The sequence below is a fragment of the Neodiprion fabricii genome, chromosome 4 (genome assembly GCF_021155785.1).
Source record: "Neodiprion fabricii isolate iyNeoFabr1 chromosome 4, iyNeoFabr1.1, whole genome shotgun sequence".
Classification (NCBI taxonomy): Eukaryota; Metazoa; Arthropoda; class Insecta; order Hymenoptera; family Diprionidae; genus Neodiprion; species Neodiprion fabricii.
In genome coordinates, this window is record NC_060242.1 from 22,272,930 (window position 1) to 22,297,620 (window position 24,691).

Consider the following 24,691-nt stretch of genomic DNA (forward strand, 5'->3'; position numbering starts at 1 on the left):
GTACTTTCTAGAATATTTCAAATCAAGGTTGACGGTAAATAACTCGGTGACCGATTCTTAAACCGATCGTGACATCCCACGTTGATATCTCTATGCAAGGTTTAATGCCTCAGAAGTCGGAAAAAAATTGGAGTTTTCAATTGTGCGGGGGAAGTGGCGTTGACGGTCTTTACGACGCAACGTACGACTGATATTTTTATACGGATAAACTTAGATACGTGGTCCAGAAATTTTTGTACTTACCATTTTTATTAAAAATATTCCTTGACATAAAAGAGATATCATGTTGTATTCTACAGTTACAAATACTTTTAGACCGTAGAACGTCGATTACCCAAACGAAAAATGTGCGAATCGTTGAGTTTCCGAATGGCGATTCAGTTTATTCGAATGTTGTACATACCCACTTACATACATTCTTTTTCCGCTGGCAGTCTTCGCCATTCACTTTTGCTTATTGACCATATAAAGAAGTTTCGTTTGTATTCGTCAATACTACGATATACGAGTCAATTACTCTGCGAATGCAATGACGAAACGACAGTTACGAAGCCACATAAAACCATGAATTGAGACATCATTCGTCTGAATGTTACGCTTACTTGTACCTTATAATTGGCATATCCACGGGAGAGTGTATAAATGAGATTTCACTGTGATTATTTTTTACTCCGGTCATTCGCCCCAGTCAATTTATATGGTGCATGACAATGTATCGTGGCAAAGAGGACTAAATTTGTCACTCGTTAAACAAACTAATGTTGAGCAGGAAAATCATTCCTGCTTGATTAATTGATGAGGGAACACACGACACCACAAAAAAAATGTTTCTATTCGTATTTCATGCCGTTCCTTGATCTCGTGTTTCACAATATAATACAATATAAATGGGAATTGATATAAACAAGTGTCGGTAATCATTTAAAACTTACTTGAATAATTTTCACTCATCAATGCTTGATTCTAATTCAATTCTGTGATTATTGAAAACAGACTACTGATAGTACTGATATATTTATGTAAACGAATAATTTGAAGCATTCGGAGTGATTGCTTGGACTTGAGCTGCGTGAAATAAAACGATAATCATCAATCATCGCAGAATGGCAAGATAAAATGAATACCTATCACAGTTTTGACTAAATCCTTGTGCCTTATTGTGTAAAATATTGAATACCTACTTTCACCAACATAAAACTAAAATACGGTATTTGATTTGTTTCATAGGTCGGAAAGGTCAGTAAAAAGAAGATATATCATCAATTTAAAAAAATCGACGTAGTCGGGGAATATTTTTAAAAACCACAATTGGGCCTAGTTTTTTTTAGGAAATATATTACGAGTTCATAGAACGGAGAAAACACTTTACATGATTACGTAATCGGCCGATCTTATCCACACAACGAAGGTACGAGAGGTATTTACGTAATCTTCCCAGTAATTGGAAATGGTGAATTTGAGAGGCATCCTTCCGGTCAGTCGTCACGTTTAGCAGCTTGCGATTAAATTTTTATACCAGCACCTTGTTTTTTTATTCCGTCACAGTGCGATTGTCAACGAAACGACTGATGCACTCGATTTACTTTCCGACACCAATTACTATGCAGGCACTTGGATTAATGAGTTAAATCACGGGAGTGAGACTTAGGTGCGACAAAGATAGATTTGCAAACCTAAATTAGCAACCTATAGCAGGAAAGGTTAATCAATCAATTAATTGTAAGCCAGTCTAATTCCGATTACCCACGTACAATGATGTACTTATTATAGAATTGCAGCTGAATAATTTCAAATAATAATACGTGATTAATCACGATCATTTTTAGATCCATTCATTCGTCTACGGTGTGACCGTCTCCGATCAATGATACCTGTAGAGAGGTTTTAATTAATTCAAGCTACTTGCCTAATCATTCGTCGATATTGTAATATGTACAGTTATACAGACGATGCTATGTAATAATAGGTTGGCAAAAAGTATTCAGATCAAATTTAGTCTTCGGTGTCGATGTTCTTAAATGCATTTGTAACCTCATAATCATAGCTAATAAAACGTGCGAAAATTAATGCCAAGCGCAAAGGTAAGTTGGAATTTATCGTGTCAAATAAAAAAATTGTCAAACGATCGTAGGTTTGACGTGCACTAAATTCAGTTGGGTCGCTATGATCCCTAGCTGTATGTTAGTAATTTATTAAGTTTTAGTTATCCAACGAAAAATAATTTAAATCTGAGATCGTGGACCATGATACAGCCGATTGCAATCAGGAGTCTGTCAAATGGGTTTCGACAAAAAATCTGAAACAAAAACGAAGGTCTTGAGTTAAAGAGAATTCATAGTTAATTCTGTACAGGATATTTCGATAATTATGAGCGTGATCACAAGGCACATGATCCAGTCTAATATTTTATACTGTAAAAATTTCTTAATTCATTTCCAAAACTCCGAAGTAATTATCTATAAATATATCTCGTCGGCTTACAAAAACTATTCAAAGCCAGATTATTGCCAAGTCAACGATGCAAATTTTGCTTCGCCGTTGGATAGGCAATCAAAGTACCTCGGATGTAACTTCGGTTGTTTGTTTGCCGGCGAGCCACGTTGGCATCTTTGCTCCTGTAATTGAACATAAAAAAAATAACAGTTTTCGATGTCGTAATCTAATTTCATCCGAACTTTGTCCTTGACATTTCTTGATCGTCATTAGGAATGCCATAAAAATTGAAAATTGTCTTTGATACTGTGACGAGTCATAAATATAACATGCAAAAAATGACAAGTATTATTGCATTGTTATTTCCTTTATTTATTCGAATTAAATACAGCCCATAAATTATTGACATTCTATGAAATTTTTATGAAAAAGAATAGGTGGAATAATTTAGTTTACATAGATTATAAAAATTATAACATGCAACAAGAGACTTTTTATAGAGTTGAGTCGGTTCCGTCTATATAACTTTGAATTGTTTATTTTTCAACAGGGTTAGTCATATGATTACACTCGCGATTTGTGTGCTAAATTATAATTACGATGTTGATTTTATGAGATTAAGTGGTGATTAATCGCTGGACCATCCGCCACAACTCTACATTACAATTTATTATTATTCTCACAACATAAAATGAATAGTAGAGACGAATATTCTCCTGCATCCAATCAAATATTGAGAATGAACGGCTTGTGTCCAGTCATGTTACCGGTAATAATTTCTACTTCTATGTTGTACTTAAAAAATCTTACGACTCTTCAGCACGTTTCGTCGCAAAGTCCATCTTTTATACCTCAATTCCTAATCAACATAACAATTCACTAATTTTAAAAATCAACATCCGGGCTGGTAGTCCAGGAAATCTCAGAGAATTCAAATATTCTATTTGAGAATTCAACTCGCGAAGGTTACAAATCCTGCATGCCAGATTTTTCATTACTTTCAACCTTCCGCCTTCTTCAGACCAAATGTTTTACCAAAATTCCGTGAAGTCAAACGATGATCGAGAACCCCAAATTTATCCACGTTCAAAAATTATCTGACCTTACAACAATCTCTACCAACAACTGCAGAATCCATGTTACGAAACTTTCGTAATTTATAACGCAAAATTTGAATATATTCAGCAAGAGTTACAAATTATCGATCGATCCAACAAAACAACAATCATTTAAAATTCACGCGTACGTTACGGACCAATCGTGGAAGCAGCCACGTTAATGACGAACAATTTAATACGCCCGGTATTATTTCCAACGACTTAAACTGAAACTTATTTATTTGTACGTTGTTCTTAAAAACAAATAATCAAAAAACAATAAGAATATACGGGAATCTCGTACTTTTCCAGCCTTTGTAGACTCCCTCCCTCCCCCCTCCAAAAAAAAAAAACCCCTTCGTCCTCAAGCCCTAATTAGTTAATAATCTTCCATATGTGGTCCTGTCGTCTCCGCGATTGTCTATCTCCTTTCCTCTTTCTTGGCCGCTGGAGAAAGAGAAAAATACAGATGGAGATCGAGGCAAAGAGAGGGAAGAGGAACGGCACGATTCTCAGTGCTAGATCGGTTCTCTCTTCGCGAGGACGCGTCACGAACGGCTTGTGTTGTTTCGTAGGAACTCGCTGCCAGTCGGTGAGTAGGTCACAACTCGTAATAATGTATTAAATAATTCGCCGGAGCCTACTTTCACCGACGCCATGCATGTTCATTGTTTATTTCATTAAATCTGATATCAGTGCGTCAAAACAATCGTATTTGCAATTGGTATTAGTGAAATCTATGGCCAAATTTTAATGGAGTTTTCCACGTGAAATATTGATGATATTTTTACACTTGCCTGTGACTTGTCTGTAAAACTGAAGAATATTTTATTTCATTGATATTAGACATTTTTATAGACAATTTTCGCAATGAAATCTGTCATCTTTCGTTTTAAGCATAAATTTTCATACGAAACCCTTTAAATTTGTATTACCCTTTGAAATTTATTTTATGAACGATTTATCTGATCATTACGTTTGATAAATACTTGCTTTACCCTAGAAATTACAAATCATTATCAAATCACGTGCGGTTTTTTTGGACAAGAAGGAACGAAGCTCTGATCGATTTTCGAAATAAATTACTCAGTGTTGACATATTCTGTTTAATAACATCTGATCGGAATTTCATTAGAACACTGTCGAATTAAGAAGTCGATTCAAAACGAAAAACTTGCATTGTAGCTCTTGTATAAAATGTGCATATTTTTACGTTCTTCCGATCTGAGGAAAATATTTGTAGCTCGCAAATATATTGGTCAAATAATGAGCCAACGTGGGATCGACTCCTGACGATATAAACGAAGAGTTGATGATTTTCAGTTCACCAACGTTCCAAAATGAATCCTTAAGTTGGTCGTTTCTTGAAAATCGAATAATACTTGTAGTTTGAGGTCAGAGACTTGATTAAAAATTTCTGAGCTAAAAATAATTTCGTAATAAGTAATCTTTGGTGCCAATTTGTATCAATTACTTGTTAATTTACAAATCGATCACGTTATTTGATTAGGTTATTAACTCGAATTAACTCACGTTGCAAGAACCACGCATACGTGCAATTTGTCGTTTTATACATTGCGGTGTTTTTTCAAGACATCTAGAGGCGACCAAGGCGAAGTGGGACAGGTAGAATATTTAATGAGAAATTTAATGAAATTTAATTAACAAATTTAATATTTCACCTTTATTAATTAAATTTAGTGTTGTGCCCGACTTTACTGTGGTTTACTGTGTATGCGTAGGCTTAATTATTTACATATAACTTACACGATTTATAATTACCGTATCACAATGTTATATCCGGCATGATGTGAGTAATTTAGTAACAGTTGAGAAAAGTTTCAGACACGGTAAATCGATTCGATTCACGCTAATTCCTGCATCGTCAAGTTTACAAAGCAAAGTATCCATTTCACAAATGTCTTTAATTAATTCAGCTAAATCTCAAAGCAAGTATAAAATCACCAGCGTTAATTAACAAGTTAGAAAATAAATATTCTCGAACGTGGTTGTCGCAGTGGATGTAACGTGAAATTTTCAGCACGTTCATATAAAACCTGAGAAAAAATCTTCTCTTCGACATATATTCCTAAGATGAAAGTTTAAAAAGCCAGTCGCGACAAATCTGCTTTAAAGCATTCAAATGTATCTCATAGATTGTTATGAGGTCAATTTGAAATTGAAGTCTAAAACATGGATTCAAAGTAACGCAGTTCAAGGAATGTTTTAAATATGGTTACGGTTTTACAGAGGCACGTGTATTGTTTAATTTGCCTAATTATATCGCGTGCGTTCACTCGGTTAAGAGATAGTTACATTAAATGATGACGTGATACGCCCCGTATACGGTAATGATATACAGCCAAATTGATTTTTGTAAACCGCTAGTCGCCACGCCGTCTAACAGTTCGTTTAAGGCCAGGTGAATTTCGTAGGCATTCTGCTAATTTTGACTCTGCAATCAAGCATATAAATTTTGACTTACCGCTCTTCTTACGTTTTGATTCAAGCAATGAGAAACAATGCGTGAATTATTAGCCACGTTACTCTATCGGCTTTTAACAAAAAATTATATTTTCTTTTTATGCACAGCAGTTTAGACTTTGTTGAATTATTTTTCAGCCCGACCAGCGAATTGCAACAGAAATAGTTTGTAGAAATAGTATTTTTTCAAATACTTTTTGTCGTTTTAAAAAACACTTTAATTACTGGAATTAGCGTCAAGTATAATTGAAATTTATTGTTGTCAATACTCTCTTTTTTTTTCATAAAATTGTTCCTTATTGCATTATTTTATTCTTTGTATGATAATTTGTTTAATACTTTTAATCATCGCTGTATAAACTGTTTCAAAGTGTTTCGAATTTTTCTAATTTACACTTTTCTCGTTGTTTTCTTTTCTTTTTTTATGGCATTTATGAAAGTGAGTCTCCGAGGTGCAAATATTATAAATTACATTAATTAGTAACGAGACGAAAAACTGTGTCTCAAACAGTATCAAAAGTATGTATTATCACTGCGGGATCAAACTTTTAACTTGGATAGAATTGTAGAAAAAAATTACGGAACGAGGAAAGACAAATTAAAGCAAATGCTATCTTCATTCCACGATCATTCTCATCGAACTCCGCGTTAAAAAATTCAGTTCGACTAAATACGAATACAAGCTTTCAAGTGAAAATATGAGTATGGAATTTTTTTATTTTTGATGCACGTCAAGTTTTCATCAAAAACGAAATTTTTTGGTCTAAAAATTACCTCTATCAAAAAAGTGATATTTTTTCTCGATTAAAACTCTTCTGCATCGCTAAAGCTTGTTGTATTTTTCATTCCCAATCCCCTGTAGCTTCCAAAAATAATTGCACAAAGTCCGATCCACTGTGCGTAATTTTTTTCCCAATGAGCAATCGAGTTACGGGACTAATATTCAAAATATCTTCACACCTCTGATCACGTATCGAATACTTGAGGACAGATTGCTGGGTTAAAATCGGTGAAATGTTTCATATAATTTTTTCACACAATAACTACAAAAATTTGTTAGCTTCATCGCAAGCGCAAGTACTGAATGATTGGGAGAACATTCAGTACACAGTTTTCTTCTAAACCCAACATCGCAGGTGCCTAGAAATCCTTGATCGATAAAATTTCCTTACCAAGATCTGCGATACTGTGAAAAAAAGAAAAAAAAATCGATGATGTGAATTACGAAATTATCCCTGACCAAAATTCGATTCAACAAATAAAGTAAATCAGCTTCGAAGCGTTACTGCATTGGCTGTATACACTCATGTCAGACTGACAATTATGGCCGAGAGAACAGAGGCCTTATTTTTGCGGGGGAGTATGAGCAAGTCATAAAACGAATGCAAACTTCTAATATTTGAGGCCCCACCAGTGTCGGGATATCTCCACGAAGTATTTGGTCTCGAACACGTCATTGCATTTGCCTCCGCAAAGTGTGATTCGACGACCACAGACTGTAGAAACTTAAAAGGTGATGTTGACTCAATGCCTAGTCATAACAATCACCGGCTGCTCGATAAGTAGTCAAGAAAGAAGTTATGTAATGGCATAACGTCACTGTTGCGTTCCGCATTTCAGGCGAACTTTTTTCATTTATTTTATCCTATACAGACATTTTATCTTGCATTCATAGTCAAATTCAAATTCTCAGTATTACAAATTATTTTCGAATGAACATTAAAATGCCTTGACGACTAGTAGTCACGTCTTGGCTGATTTTTAAGTACTATATTTTGATCTGGACTGAACTACCGAAGCCTATTTTTTTGTGTTTATTTGTTTTCGCTCATTTAATTAAATTTTGTATTCAATGTCTGGGACATTTGTATCGTAAACAATACCAAATTATTTAGTTGAACTGTGAAGTGAGTCTAAAGTGACGTTAGTGATCCTCTGGCAGGGTTAGTGTCTGGATCTCGATTATCTCACTAAGCCTGTCGATCCTCTGACGATCATGTAACCTATCGTTACCTTGCGGTTAATTTTTTTTGCTCCTCTTAGAAATTATTCACCGTTTGTTAATAATCTTATTCGGTTACCGTTAGTATTCAAATTCCGAATCGCTTTCACAATATAACCTGATTTTACCAATTAATTACCTTCCATCATTTATTCTTTGTCACTGCCAATCCATCACTAGCATATGTAACAATTTCGCCTTGTTACATGTGTCGATAAATAGATCAAGCCTGCACATATTCTTATAAGAACAATAAATTTCGGGAATCCGGAGCCCTGTACGAATCACAATTGATTGTGAAGCAAGTTTTTCAGGCGGAAGTAAACGAAAAACGTTGCTTTCAAACGAAACATCCAGATACATACGATAGAAAAAAAATATACAATTTAGTCCCAGCATTAGCAAGCTGTTAAACTTATCGTCAGTTTTCAAGTATATGTCAAACATTTCTCAACCAGGATCGTTACATTTGTGTGCTTTCAGACAATACTCGTTTCTTGTCTTCACACCGATAGACTACTGTAAAGATATTCAGCATGATCATGTCTCAGCCTTCTTCGCGTCTCAAAATGGTACAGGTAAGTTGTATTTATTACGGCATTCGATTCCTACGCCAAACAGATTCAGCGTATTTGGTCTAATGGGTGGAAGGAGGTCTTATTTAGGAAAATGGGTTAGAAGGGTCAATTATGTTTAGTATCCAAATCTTGGTTCTCATCCATGTTAAATGTAATGAATAATAAATTTTCTCGGGAACTTGGACAGAATTGATCAGATTCAATTTATCAAAATTTGCAACGTTTCGTTGGTTTTATTTATTTTCCAACTTCATCAGGCAAGTTTTGAGGTTAAATCGTCGTTAAAATCCTCTGGTCCATAACATCCAGTCAAAATTATGTTTAAATAAGACTAGACAGATATATACATTTTTGTTTTTTTGATAAAATTATAAACTCATTGTGCCAATAAATTAATTTGAATAAAATAAAATAAAATGGACAAATATGATGATGGACAAATACACATGTCAAACGTAGTGACTCTTAAATCACAGACAAACTTGCCTGATGAAGTTGGAAAATAAATAAAACCAACGAAACGTTGCAAATTTTGATAAATTGAATCTGATCAATTCTGTCCAAGTTCCCGAGAAAATTTATTATTCATTATGTTTAGTGTTTGAGAAAAAGTCCATCTCACTATTTTTATCTTTATCGAAGGTAGTGATATGCCGGACCAATTGTTTTTTTTACATTTTACAAACCAAAGCCAAAATGTTTCATTTATCAATAGTAAAGTTTCAGCTTTGGATTTATTTAACAACATGAAGCGCATCGGGAAATTACTCCGTTGGGTTTCCATCCTTGGGGGTCGTTTTCACCCCTTTGAACCGTTTGTTAACGAACAAAAAACCATACGAGTATCTCAGTTTTCGACGCGCTACAACGTGCATATGTATACGAACTAAATAAAAATCGTAGGAATCTATCGACCTCGGGTTCCTTGTTAGGAAAAAAGTTATCCTCTACTTGGAAACACCTTTCGTCGCCCACACAACCATTGTCTAGCAATTTCGCAATTGTATATTCACGTCACTTTTTCAATTTTTATTTCATACTAGTAAACAGCCAGCGTCAACCGAATACACGTAAGGACCGGCAAATCCTTAAGATATGAGTTTGTAGAATTTTTTGCGAGGGAGAAACGGCGAAGATGACGGAAAAATTGTAACTTAACAAGAGAATTCCATACACGAGTACGTGCATGAAATTTCTGAAAATAAAATAATAATCCAAATGCCTCATCGAAGTTGGGTAGAAAATGGCTTTTTAAAATTGTGCAAATTGATTCGGTTAACCGTATCTCACATTGTGAGTCGTACAATAAGCTGCTTGAATTTCAAATTGCATCGTAAATCTTGTATCTAAATATCTTATAATTCGACCGTATGGATTATCCGTCTCAACTATTACCTTGTATACTAGCCCACGCTCCGCTTCAGTCCATAAGTATTCACTCTTGATTTGGTGATGCCGAGGACAAAACCGTCACTTTGTGCCCTTGGCCTCCTGCAGTATTACTGCAGCACTAGCCTCTTTCGTTCACTTATGTCTTCTGTGCGATGAATTAGTGTACCGATATTACTTCGTATTTTTAATAAGCATTTCAAAATTTATTGTAACAGTATCAAATACTGTGATCGTTAATGTTTAATAGCAATGCCGTTTATACCTTCGAACACTGGTAGTACAGTAGTACAGGTAGTACAGTGAGTAACCTGGGTATTCTATAATTCTTCAAAGGACTTCTTTAATCGTGAGACATATAAAGGTATCAATGACTTATAATACAAACATTGTAATTTAGTTTCAACTGGATACAAATTACAAACGTGTTTTGCAGTTAGTTTCGCTCCAACTGAAAAGAAAAAATTACAATATTCACCATCACGAGTTGAAATATGAGGTGAGTCAGTGGCAGCTCCTGTTTCACAACTATTATCTTCCTATACCATTTTTGACGCACGACGATGTGACCTGCAGCTTATCACAATCACTGGCACGTATGTCCGATTAATTTGATTCTAAAGCTCTTAAGATGGAGGGGATTGCACGATCATCCGAGTTCCACAACTTGAATAGTACGGGTAACATCGGAGTTACAATTCAAGGTTTCGGAGCCATACTCTTACCTCGCGCAAGCGCTTCATTACATCGCGGCTGTCCGAAGGGTGAAAGCGGTGGTAGCAACGCAGTGTGGTAGCAACCCGAATCACTTGGTAGCAGCGTCTTGATTTTGATACTAACCAAAGCTGTTATTGTGAGAAAAAGTCTTTCATCATGTAATCATTGTAGGCGTATGGGGTGTCTCCACCACCTCGTGCACGTACCATGAGTACGGAATCTAAAATGAAATACTAACCTCGTAAACTAATCGATTAAATAAATTAGTCATTATAAATTACCGGCCATGTTAAATGTATGAGAAAACTCGAGAGAAATATCGTTAACAAGTATTTTTCGACACTAGACGTGTGCTTGAATCTCGAAAATTGAAAGTTTCTTATCGTTCTAGAATCAGTGGTAACATTTTATCCATATCAGAAAGCATGAGAAAAAAAAGATAATTCGGTCGATTAACGTTCAATACCTTGCCATGGTTGGTACGAAACCTAATGAAAAATATATAACTTCATCGGATAATAATTTACGCATAATAGACATATTATTGTAAATGGATTTAGTAAAAAAATGATTGAGTGAGGTGCTTGACGCATGTGACATATTTATAAACTTCGTGAGGTTAGCGCTGAATTATCAAAAGAACTCGAGATAAAATAATTTTCAAAGGTGAGATGTGAATTTAGGAGAATGTAATGCAAACTCCAAGCAGTTGAGATATACTTATGGATGTGGAAAATTATTGGACTGCACAAGGATTGACGTCATCTATTGTAAAGCTAAACAACATGGTAAAACTTACGTCTACAGTAACGTTCATTAATAGGTTCCTAGTGACTCACTGTAATTTTTTAAAGCACCACGTAAAGCAAAAGGAGGATAGGATAGAGTGGAAACTCGTATAAGATTGCAACGTACTTTTGCGTACCTTAGGCTAGTTGAAGGGTTCCGTAAGGCTCGTTTCAAATGGCTTAGGATTGTTAAACGGAGCCTTATCGACAATGTGAGACAATGTTAGGCTACTCTGGCACCGAACCCTTCGGTTAGGGTACGTCCTGCAGAAATGCCCTACTGAAATTTTCTAAGATACATGCCAGATGTTACCTCTACAATTCTGCCTTGTTAATCATCACTCAAATGGAATACGGTAATCCAACCCGCAATTAACACCATTTTTTTGGAAGGTACTGCCGTTTTCCTCATGAATAGCAGAAATATTTGTGGTGTTGGAGTAAAATTGCACGATATTTGAAAGACGTGGGACTTACCTAAGCAATACTTTAATCTTTTTCATAACCAGGAAAAAAAGATTAACAATGAGTCTTGGAAGAAAGTCAACATTTATTCTGATGCGCAGACTTGTTTTCCTCAAAAATGAATTGTATTTGAAGTTGAAAAATAGTGCCAATACACAACAATTAAATTTGTTTGGTATGGATATGAGTTCTAATCAAGTCTATGTATATTAATAAATGTGTCTCCTGCGTATAAGTTACATATAAGCTATAACGTGACGTACCATGAGTTGGTTTTGCTGATGATCAAAATGCATCCAGAATACATTCCTTTCATATTTACATACCTATCCGCATAGATTTTAGGATGACTGAAATAAATTGCATACAGCACTAATAAAAATTCAGTCATTTGAATCTCGTTTGGCCTTACAAATATATAATTTAAAGTTTAGCAAAATTCGTTTATTTTTACCGATTAATCACCATGTATTTAAGTTGAGAACCAAAATTCAAGTATACATTTACATTAACGATATTTTCTTGCACGTTACCGTTGAGAAAGAATGTTTTAATACTTAGGGTATCGCTGATTTGAAAAGAAACTCTTATAAAACTCATACCGACGTGAAATACTTGGGATACTGATGAGGTTCGGTATCGATTCGTTGTTTTTATTTCTATACACTCTGTAATATCTTCATCCATTCCTTAGATGTAAAAATTGATTGCATAAAACGTAGTATCATATATTTGACACATTTTCTCACTCAGAGTTACAATTTGAAGAATATATCGATCTGTGAATATTGTCGAAATAATTCTTCGACAACCTTGTACCTTGCATCGTGTGACACAAAAATTTTTAACTTGTATCGTGACAACCGAACGAACAGAAATTGCAGGAACAAATTATTCGACGTGAATCATCCTGTTTGCCGATCGGTAATCGCAAGTCAAGGTACAAGTGTATCAGAAAGCTGAGTGAAAAATTACATATGATGGGACAATCTCGCCCCGTTATTAGATACTCTCTTTCAAGTAGGGTTCTCGTCACCGAGCTAGATTTCGTATGTATACCAGACAACGGGTCAAGCAATGAAATACGTTCGTTGTATCATCGACATATCCATGCTAAAATTCAGCGTTAATAGATATCTGACTGGGTTATTATCAACGTGATACCCGAGCTTCGATATTCTGTAGATCCAACTTGTTTTTCTCAACCAACGTCGGTGAGATTAAATACTTATCGTCAGTCGACACTTCAGAGCGAGGAAACTATTTTTTAAATTTGCCATAGTCTAGTTTGTGTAGTAGGATATTTACCTGAACAGGACCCATACTTTTTCACGAACCATAGACTTATTCTGATAAGAAATGCTTATTTGATTGGCCTAGTAATTATAGTCACATAAATTAAAATAGTCAATATGATCTGTTAGTTTTAAAGATAGTAATAATACAATTGCGTAATTATTCAAGTGGGCAAATGATACGTTGTTGCAGTCGATAGAAACGTAATTGACACCTCGGATTAAATCGCGATACAATATCGCCGCTTAACGTTAAATTTCTGTAATAGGCTCGCTTCCAGCAGAAGCAGATGCAGGAAAAAGAGCAAAAGATGTTGCAGCTTTACGATCAACAACAGCAACGAGCTTACCAAGTGGTCAAAAGAGGTAGCGCTGGATCGAAGGATTCTATGTCTCAGCAGCATTCTATTTCGAAAAGCATCACCGCTACACGCACGACCAGCACTACTCAAGGAGGAAAGGTATAAGTCTTATCGTCAATAAATGAAACAATCGATGAGCTTGAATTAAGAGCAAAAGAGTTTTTGATTCACTGAAAATTTCGTTTCAAATACTGGCCAACTATTTGGCGTCGTAAGATCTATTGTGTCGTCAAGTAACGATGATTCAGGAATATAATTTAAATATATTTATGCAAAGATCATTATTGTCTTGGGGATACAACGCGGTTTCTGAATTTTCAAGCGACACCCACGGATCGGAATATCCTGTCATAACTTCACCATTTACGTTACCAAACCTTGTTATACGTACGGTGACGCACTGAAACTCATTGTCTGGCACTGGAGTATCGAAACTTTTTTAATTTCGCAATAAGGATTCAATTTTTGTTGTCATTACAGAACGTTGCTTACAGTTCAATTATATTGAAATTATGAAACATTTATAATTTGCATTTACTGTAAAATATTCTATTACTTTTCGGAATTTCTTTGATCCTCTATTTTTGACACTCTTCGTTTTCAGCAATTTTCATAGTTAATGGTAAGTATTCCAAACGTAAATCGGATACGTCTTATTTTTTAGCTACTTCTGTTTGTTTTTTTACCAACACGGTAGCATCAATAGTCATATCTCATTGTTGGGGTGATGTCAGGTTGAATTATTGTAGTTTAAAGTTGACAGCTGACGGGTCGAGGTTTACGGCCAGCAAGCAGAGGCGCTGCCGATTCATTCTATGATTCGAACCTTGATTTTTTATTCTTATGTTTTATGAATTTGAAGTTAATTGAAACGTAGAAAAAAATCACTTATTTCTGATCTTTAATTGTGGCCGTGTCAGGTATGCTGACTACTGTCTATAAGTCTACCCTTAACTGACAAGAAAAATTCGCAGTTAGCGCAATTCTACGCGCAATGCTGAACACACGCAGGGTCATTCGATCGTTGCTGATATCTATAAGCATTTGTGCTTCACGCAACGATGATGCCAGAATACGTATTCCTTCAATTAGTGGTGACTAACGATATCTAGTTAAATGTTCCGCATCAGAGGGCATGCGGGACTGAATCGGTTGCCAAGACACAAGGTTGATATCCTCACCTGGCGTATGTTACCGTGACAGCAATAATGATCATAATGGCAATAACAGGAGTGACATTGTATTAATACAATAATATTAATAATATACGTAATAGTGAGCAAACGTAATATCCAGTAATAGCAACAGTTATAAGAGCAATAGAAGTCGTAACAGTAATATTGATAATAACAACAATGTTATTATTAAACTAAGCTTGTATGTACATCAACGCACAACGTGTACGCCGAGTACATTCAGCTAAACTCAACTATCGGCTTAAGTGGTATACTTTGATATAATAAACTTAAATTTTTAACCCCTATCATTGTTGCATATAATGCTATAATCTTGGAAAATATTATTGCTATATGTAGTTCTGTTTTTTGTTTACATTGAAACGTATATTTTGACGAACGTGGAAAATGTGAAATTTCCCGGTTAAAATTATTTCTTATGGTTATTTGTGGGCATGATGTAATCAAAAAAAAAAAATAGTATGTCAGTCCGTCGGTTACAACACGTAAAATAAATTATTATGATCGTATTTTATGATGCTGCCGCTGTCTCGTTGCGGTCACTGATACCCTATAAAGGAACGTATCAATTATACATATATTATTACAACTCAAGGCAGATACTATAGCCTGTATAATGCTTCGTCAAAATGACACCACGGCATGTTCACCGTAAATTTATGCATAAAAAATATCGAAAAGAATCCGATTTGATTTATATCGTGAAAATCGTTGATTCATTCCTTTTCCGAAAATTCAACCTCATTTACTCAAATAAATACCCTTCTTTCATCTCGTTTAATACACGCATTTCGTGCCCATCAGTTTTAGAACACTGCCTAGTAATTTATAACTATTACAGAGCAATTGTAATCGTCTTAAACCAAATCTTATTGTTAGTATAGAGTGTAACATTGGTAATAACATTCTGTTGTTCAGCTTAGTTTTTTTGACCATTGTTTGCATCCCGTTTAGAATAAGTAGATAAAGAATAAGACATTTAAATTTTGTTTGATTTGCCACTGAAGTTATTGTTATTGTATAGGAGTTTTGCGGTACAGCAATGATCTTTGCTTTACCTGTGATTGTGGCAGAATTTGAATTGACCATTTCTTACTTATCAAAATCGAACCACCACGACCTCCGGTAAGTTCAGTTCTATACGTACTTCAATAAATATTGAAATTCTGCAGGTGAGACAGATGTTTGACGAACGGCGGCAGACAACGGTAAAAGGTATTGATCGTAGCTATCCATTGGAGCCGTTGGAGAACAAACCCAAGAAGCAGATCGCTGCGAACGGTGGCCACATCGCATCGAAGGCGAATCAGCCGGGTACCGTGATGCGAAAGACCGTCACTGTACGACGTACAGCTAAAGTTGAAGGCAATAGCGGAAATAATGGAGAAAATTTTACGGTTTCTCATCATGAGGAAGTAAGTCAAGAATCTTTTGGAAATGGTGAACAGTTCGGAAGAATGAATGTTGATAGCGAGTACCGTGATGAAAATCATCGAGCACCGCCGCAAAACGAAGTGAGTTTACTCGATTAACTACCAAGTCAAAGTTCGTAACATTGAAGTAACTGAACATTTCGAACGAATGGTTCTTTGGGAACTTGAGGGTTGCTGGTAGTTTGCATGGTTTTTAGAATGCAAAATAAGTACACTTCATTTTATTTCAACCGTTATGGCCTTACTTCTTCAATGTTTCGTTACTTCAACGTTGCAAACTTCGATGTATCACTAGACTAATACCCGTACAAAGAATCTCTACTGCGTCACTACCAGAGTATTGCTGTGTTGAAGTTCAACCCACATGAGTATTCGCGATTACACGAAACAACTACTCGCACGAGTGACGCAGATATAACTCAATGCACAGAAGTTACTATTCAATATTTGTATACTGTAATTTGACAGTCATCCGAATGAAAAAACGGATAATTAGGTGATTCATCATTAGAAGTAACGTTCCCGAGTTTCTGTTGATTTTTGATGTATTTTTTGGCAAGAGCCGTTGATACTATGACAACCTAAAAACGCATTGTGGCCTTAACACTTGGGCCTTGTGACGTGTATTGTTATTTAGCTGTCATTTTGATACGATTGATAAATCGAGCTCAAGTGGCGGCAGGTTCGTGCTTTATATTCCAAAAAATATGACTATGTATTTTTTTCGAAATTGAAAAGCTATATTTTACGTACCGAGACGTTATTTGAGCGTGAGGTACCTAACTCGAATTATATTCACTGTCAATGTCACCTTCGTTGCTTCTCAAATAAAACTTTTCGCGTGGGCGTTGCAAAAAGTATTGTGTTTGACACGTGCAGTGTTCACCTTCACCCCTTTGTTACGTCAGCATCGGATGTCACGCGAACTCCTTGTAATACTAATTAAGGAATTACAGGTGTTTGGGTTTGAACAATACTGATAGTGATTAAAAATAACAATGAATATACTTAACGAGTTGATATTGTAATAGATTGAAGTGATAGATTGCGGACATAAAATTTGGATTGATATATCGCTAAACGAGTGGATTGAAAATTGTTGAAAATAACTCGCAGAGTGAACACACGCGTTCTGTTAAAGGGTGCGTGGACGACTAAAATTGTTGAAATTGAGGGAAAGCTTGGGAGAGGGTAAAGAAAAGAGAGAAAAAGGGTCGTAAATTTTCAGGATGTGGACGTGGTGGGGAAATTGCAGCTGGGTACTCGAAAGGTTAAACATAGAAGTAAGGATAGGAAACTGAAGGATCTGGTGAAAGTTAGCAGAAAGCATTTGGGAACCATATGTGTGGTTATAAATTGTCTCTTACAACCTAGAGAGAGTTTTACGACGCAATGTCCATATAGGCGATGTATCACGTGTGTGATTGCAGCACTTAAATATTGCCTACTTTCCGCACTCGTTACACACCATAGCTGACTTCTCTAATAATTAGTAAGAAATTGTCTGTTTCAGTGAAACAGATTAACGAATATACCTCCGCTTTATGACGACAGGTTCAAATCGAAGAAGTTCTCGACGAAGACACGATGGAAAGGAATCAAATGCTGGCGAAAATTCATCTAATGGAATACGATAAGAACCTAAGACATCGCGTTGATAACAATCTGATCAGCGAGAAATTTCCGGATGAGTTATTGGTCAACGTCACTGACAAGTGGTCCAAAAAACCGGCACCAAAGAAACTGTCACAAGCTGAAGCTAGGCTGGAGAGATTCAAGAATGCCAATGCGAGGAGAAACTCTGCAACCTCAACAACGACGACACGGCGTTCAGAGTCAAGGAAACGATCGGAACCTAACTCCCCATCTCCGAAAGCTACTTCTAGGTTTGTGGAACAAAATATTTATTAGGAAAATGATAAGCGTTCAGTCTACGACATTTCCATTCTTTTTTCCCTAAATTGTAAGCGGGTATTGAAAATATTCTATAATCGCCCACCGTGTAACACGAGTAGAGAGCTAAAAGTAGAGCTTATTTACTGTTCATCTTAAGATTTATCGATAATCATTCTCGAAGGGAAGTAGATCCAGTACTTTTGTCCATGATTAGATTTTTTCCAATGATCAACCAAACACAGTAGTAAAAGCTATTATGGTTTCTAAAGAGCTGCCAGTGAATTTTTCTTTGTGTTAAATTAATACAAGTGATAAGATTTCGTAAAAATTATTCTTACGGCACTTAGCAAAGTTTTTCTTATGTGTCTACAATCGCATAGTATTATAATGTTAAATTAACAGTACAATACAACAGCTTCCGTATCACAGAAATGTTTCAGCTTTTGATGCGACTGTTTCAATTTTTATACGAAAGTTTTGTATCAATGACTTTATAATAATGAACAGCAAATTTGAATATTAATGTCTAATGGTTATAACATTGTTTTTTTTAGATTAAGGGAGGACTCTGATAAAATTCTGATACAAACGATTTTTTCACTTTCCAAAAAGAACTAAAAAGATGTAATTAAAAATTCCTTACAGCAAGATTTAGATTTTGGCAACCTGACCAGGCGCAAACGCTTTAATTCGTAATCTAAATTTTTCTAATTTTTCTTTACAGAATACGAAAAAATATAAATTCTGAGCCAGCTAGCAGAGTGTCTGCGAACTCTTCTGCTAATCCACCAAACAGACGGAGTTTTCCCCCATCACCGTCAAAGAGTCCAGACATCACATCGAAGGTAAAAAAAGTCAATTGATAGTATCTTGCATATCCCTACTGTGAAAGTCTAACAAAACTGCTCTGAAACATACCTGCAACATATAGATCAACTATAACCCAACAAATTTGAAGTTTAGAGTAAAACGACTCGTTCAGTACGAAAGCGGGAAGCAATATTTCTTTAAAAATCGAAATGGAGATTTATGATTAAACATCCTGTTTTTTAGCATCAAGATGCATTTTTTTCTGCTTTGCGAAAGCTCGATCGCAACGATAGAATTTTCAATGAAAAGCTGATGATTCCTATGCAAGAAAAAAAAACGTCTGAAGTCAAGCGCGGCATTCTCTTTCTGCACATTACAGCGCATAGAGAGACGTTCGTCAGATGTCGCAATTATAAATAAATTGTCACAGTGATTTTGACGTTAGGAATTAGATTCTAACCGTTTATTTTTTACAAATATACGTGTCTCATATTTCTATCCATTTGTAAAATTTCAAGTAATGAAGGCATATAGAGGTACAAGTATTATGTTGGTATTTTTATGTATATAATGATACGATTTATAGATATGAGATGAGTATTACGTTGGACGTCAAATTTTAATTTTTTTTTCTATATTTAACCGTCACTACCAACGAAAGCTATAGTTCACCTATTCACCTAAAATAGGGTGCATTCATAACCGAATTTACAAACTTTTGCTGTAACTTGTAGCGGAATTCAGCGAGTCAGAATCAGAGGCAACCGCCGCCAACCGCGAGTCCTTCACCACGACCTTCATCAGTCCTGTCCCAGGCCTCCAGTACGACTAGCCCTACGCGTGGTACGCACTCTGCGGAGAACGCGAACCGAGGAATGGCTACCAAGGCAAAGCATCCTATACGGTCAGCTGAAACGGTATCAGCATCGAGTACGAAAGGACCGCCGTCGGCAAGAAGTGGCCAAAGTGTTGGAAGCAGGTAATTCATCGTCAGCTGTGATTCTGAATGAAATATCGAAAGCTAGGCAATAGGTTTAATCGTGAAGAATAGAGATAAGTATTATAGATTCCATTTCGGTACCTCGAAACTTTCGTGAAATGGCAGTGAGTTGACGGTTATAATTTTGCTGAGCGCAGCGCGTTTGGTGTTAGGTTTCCGGGCACTCGTTGCTTTGTGGTAGGATGCGTAACGAAATAAAAAACAATGCGAATATTTTCTCGGTAAAAGCCTCGAGGAAACGTACAAGTTGTACTACTTCTAAATCTACGAGGAGGGAAAGCCGTATTGATGGTAGAAAATGAGGCTAGATTGTAGGATTTATTTTCAGTGCAACTATTAAACCGTTGCTTTTAAATTTTTCAGGGTGTTATATTTAAATAAAAGGTATTTAAACATAGTCGGGATTCAGAAGTAAATGACGTAATTTTTATCACCACTTTACGCATTCTCTATGATAAAAACAAATGCTCGGTTCAATTTCTTATTGAACATTTAGGCTCGTTGACGAGGGCCTCAAATTACCTATCTAAATAACTTTGGTTGGCGTGAATCGGTTGTATAGTTTCTTTTTTTTACCGCTGACGCAAATTTCGAAAATGTAGTTTTAGGAAAAGCAACTGGGTCCGTAAATATCTTATTGGCACTGAATACCGAATTTAGTTCTAAAGATATCTATCGCCGCGCGCCGTCATCTTGCCGCGACTTGTTCGCGGGTCTAGTTCCGCGAGTCACCGCTAGGTGCTAGTTGCGCTCGCGACACCGGTACTTCCAGCACGTTTATGGATAGCCACGGCTCGCGCTTCTCGCGCTCACCAGAAGGTGTCTCTCTGCCTTCTGGTGTCGCGAATGGTTACGTATATGGGACTTGCGCGTGTGTATGTAGTGAACGATGATGTAGATGTGGATCGTGGCATTTAGCTACACGACAATTTTTGGAAGATAATTGCCACAGAAGTCAGGCCGAGTAATGGCGATTGTAACGTAATCGAAATCGAGTAAATAATCATTACTGATGATTATTACATACTTGGGTCTTTGGTTACATGAAATTGAGCCGATCTTGACATGCAAATTTAAATGAATTTAAATCAGTTAACCGAGCCTGTTTGAAGCCTATCAGCGGAGTTCGACGCATTTTTTAATGCCGTAATTTAAAAATTAAATCGCTTGATCCCGAACAATGATTGGCCGGGAGATACGCAATCAATAAAATTAAGGGATCCGCTACAGTTTCGCGTTGCTCTTGTACATCGACAAACGTTGGTTAGGGATGGGCAAATTAAAAATATATCTACAAAGATGGCATTGATGACTACAAACTGTAGCGATATTTATCGAGAAAATAAATATTGATATATCCATATTTTGGCCCAAAAACAGTAGTTATTTAAAAGTATTCTCAAAATGTCAAAACATTTTAGTACCTGTAATGCGGAAAATTAACGACACATGTGGAAGTTGTAAAAAATAGTCACATTAATTTATTTATGTTGACGATCAATTAAACCAGTATTCGTTTGATACAGGCATCAGAAGGAACTCTCTGATTTGTATGTTCGCCTTTAATGCTGTGGCACAAACATATTCAGGCGCGATGGTGCAGCCGTAGTTTCCAATTTTGTCACTCGTCAGCCCTACCAAACTTTGCGAAATACAAGAAAGCACCGTACTACGCGTTTTATATAATTCCGTGTAAATTGCCCGAGTTATATTCAGAACTCTGAGAGTAACGAAGAATTTTAGAAATATTTTTAACAGATCGAGTATTCCGCCACTGATACCAGCAACTGTAGTTCGAGGCTGATTCTCCAGAAGCGCTCGAACGTTTTCAGAGTTCGTTTAGCGCGCTCCAAACTCCTCAAACTTGACAGCAGTGTTTTTCTGTATCTGAGACGTCTGAATCCTAAACTTTTATGTCTAGGGTCCAAAAGGGTCTGATTTTGCCGACTTCCTTCGTGATCAGGTCATTTGATTCTCCCGGAACTTTGGATCCTTACCTCTTTGGCTCTGTATCTCATTTCTTCTGAGAGTAGGCATTTTACTGCGGCGTTTCTTTGGGTCAAGATTCTTGATTTTAAAAACGCCAATTTTGCACGTGAGATTGAGGAACTAGTAAAAACGAGCACTTAGTAATCTATATATCGCGCTACCTTTCCTAAACTCGACGTCGGTCAAATTTACAGGCAGGCGGTGGAGAGGACACGACCTATTTCACGGGGTATCCTGAGCTCATACGCACGGACCGGGTTGATATTACCGTCACACATTTACGTTTTGATCTTAAACTAATCGTAAAGCATTGACCGAAACACCAGAGTGATAGCACTGTACGATAGAAATAACAAAAATCTCGAAAGACTGACGCTTAGGGATAAATATCAAGGGCATAAAAAGATTATATGGAATTCGAACGCTCAAAAGAATGACTTCACTGTTAAATTAACTACTTTAGCAATTTTTTTTCACTTACGCTTTCAACTTTGCAGCGATGCACTTGTATCGTGCAAGATTTGTGGGCGTCGGTTTGCTCAGGACAGGGTAACGCCCCATGAAAAAATCTGCGCCAAGACAACGCAGAAGAAACGCAAGCAATTCGATACGGTACGACACCGAGTCCAAGGCACCGAACTCGAATCTTACGCGAAGAAAGTTCCTGCAACGGGGAAACAAGCAGAGGTCGGTTATCTACCTTGAAGTTTCTCACTCCGGCCACAGTAATACGGGTCTATTTCTTCCGCTAATCTGCTAAACTCGGTATGAGTGCGTGCCTCAAATCGAGATAGCCTACTTCCACTTGAAAAGGTTAACCAAACATACCGAGCTAATCGAAACGAAATTCGGTAAGCTCGTGACTTCTCCAGAATTGTTCTTTATCTGATTGGCTTACTTTGAAAATTGCCAGAGGAGCTGGTTTGCAGGTTGGATACTCGAATAATGGCTAATATTTGTATTGTAGTTTCAATTTATTGAAAAAAAGTGAGAGAAAAGTAATTATAAGGTAGTAAATAATCATGAGGTGACAAATTTCATACTACAAAATTCGCAAAATTTAGTTTGAAAAACTTGAGGTGGTCCAAGTTCTAATATTTAATTTGATTTTGCCCGTTCACACGCAATGCTAACTAGTATAGGTTTCATTCTTTCATTAAGCCGGTCATCTTGGCTAACAATTAGAATGCGTGATTTATATGATTATACTTTTCATACGAAGTACTCTATCGCGGTAAAATTATTCTACAATAAAAATCAGAAGGCCAATGTACAAAATAATTATATTTAACCAAAGTTTCACGATAGTGGCATCTGACACAGTGCGGATAATCTTCTTAACGGACTGCCTTTTTTCAAACGTTTTTAGCAACGAGCAAAGGCGAAGAAACCGGAAGTGAAAGCTCAATCAAACTGGCGACGAAAACACGAGGACTTTATCAACGCCATCCGATCAGCGAAACAAGTTCAAGCCCATCTTGCCGCAGGCGGAAAACTTAGCGACTTGCCACCTCCACCGGTCAGTGACACGAGTGATTACATCCAGTGTCCTCACTGTGGTCGAAAATTCAACAAGGGTGCTGCGGATCGTCACATTCCCAAATGTGCAAATATGATGCACAATAAACCAAACCCCAGAGCACCTCCGAAACCGAAACGCTAAGGCTTTCAATTTAAATTCTAAAAAATTCTGGCTATGTTTTACTCACACACATTTTGATCGATTTATTTTTTAACACTGATTAATTTTCATAATACGTAAATTGCACAAGAAATCTGAAATGTTGAAAAGTCACTTGATGTCTCCTTGTGAATGCATGTACGGGATGTTCTATTCGATTTGATATGGATTTCCCCCACATGTCGTTCTTGCGTAACATGTTCGTTTCTTGAATTTCTGTGCTGTCTGGATTTTTCAATTTGTTCTAAGAATACAAATGATTAGAATATGATAGCCACCGAATCAGCCTTTTACACTATAAATGGTCATCGCTACACTTATAACATGACACGCATATTTGTAAGAAATTGATTAATATTTCAATAAACAACTTGGAGCATAAATTGAGATTTGAACTGGCGTGTGAGAATCATGTGGCCTTTTTTATAGGACTGAACAATTCAAGTAGGAGTGAATTTGCTTTCTCACGTGATCATCAACAATAATGAGTTACTTATGTACAATCTTTATTGTTGCCTTTCGGCTTTACAGAAACTTTTTTACCATCTAGCGTATCTTACTTTAACTTACTTATTGGATCTATCGCACTTATCTTACCACTGCCTGTTATCCTGGCACACTTTTCTGATTCCACCCGTCTCTATTCAAATTCCCTCACGAAGGCATCTTTTATTCCCCTCTCGTCTGAGATTTTTTAAAATTTTTCCTCCTATTCCCATCTTCCCACATGCTGACTTTTTTTTGCATCTCTCTAGCACGTGTTCCCGCAGTAGGAGAATTGTTTAGTCAAATTAACTATAATCTAACTGAAAACTTCAATAAGATTTTTCCTATCTGACATAATCAGAATGACTACATTTAGTACTAAGTAGTATTTAAAATATTTAGTTGTACTGACTGCATATGTAGTCAAAAGATTCACCGAATCATTGCGTAGTTGAAGTAATTAATGGTAAATGTTACTGAGTTGTTTTCACGAATATTTTCATTTACAAACATTTGGTTCGGTATCGAGTTGCGAACCTAACTTAACGCAAATTGCAAGTATTGGATTAAAGTGGAAAAGGTGATATGAA

General features: G+C 36.3%; 1 protein-coding gene across 3 annotated transcripts; it reads left to right on the forward strand.

Moving 5' to 3' along the window:
- The first annotated feature begins 3,974 nt into the window (after positions 1–3,974).
- On the forward strand, positions 3,975–24,691 carry LOC124180074 (zinc finger C2HC domain-containing protein 1C). Of its 3 annotated transcripts, none has more exons than XM_046565113.1 (9): positions 3,975–4,122; positions 8,500–8,588; positions 13,518–13,709; positions 15,979–16,320; positions 17,794–18,125; positions 18,860–18,980; positions 19,680–19,924; positions 22,432–22,621; positions 23,304–24,691. In XM_046565113.1, exons 2-9 carry the CDS (start codon positions 8,553–8,555, stop codon positions 23,595–23,597), a joined length of 1,752 nt encoding a protein of 583 aa, XP_046421069.1. In that variant the 5' UTR covers positions 3,975–4,122; positions 8,500–8,552; the 3' UTR covers positions 23,598–24,691. The 3 variants fall into 3 exon arrangements, with proteins under 3 accessions (XP_046421069.1, XP_046421068.1, XP_046421065.1); XM_046565112.1 differs by having other exon boundaries at positions 3,976–4,122; positions 8,500–8,594; XM_046565109.1 differs by lacking the exons at positions 3,975–4,122; positions 8,500–8,588 and adding an exon at positions 10,784–11,488.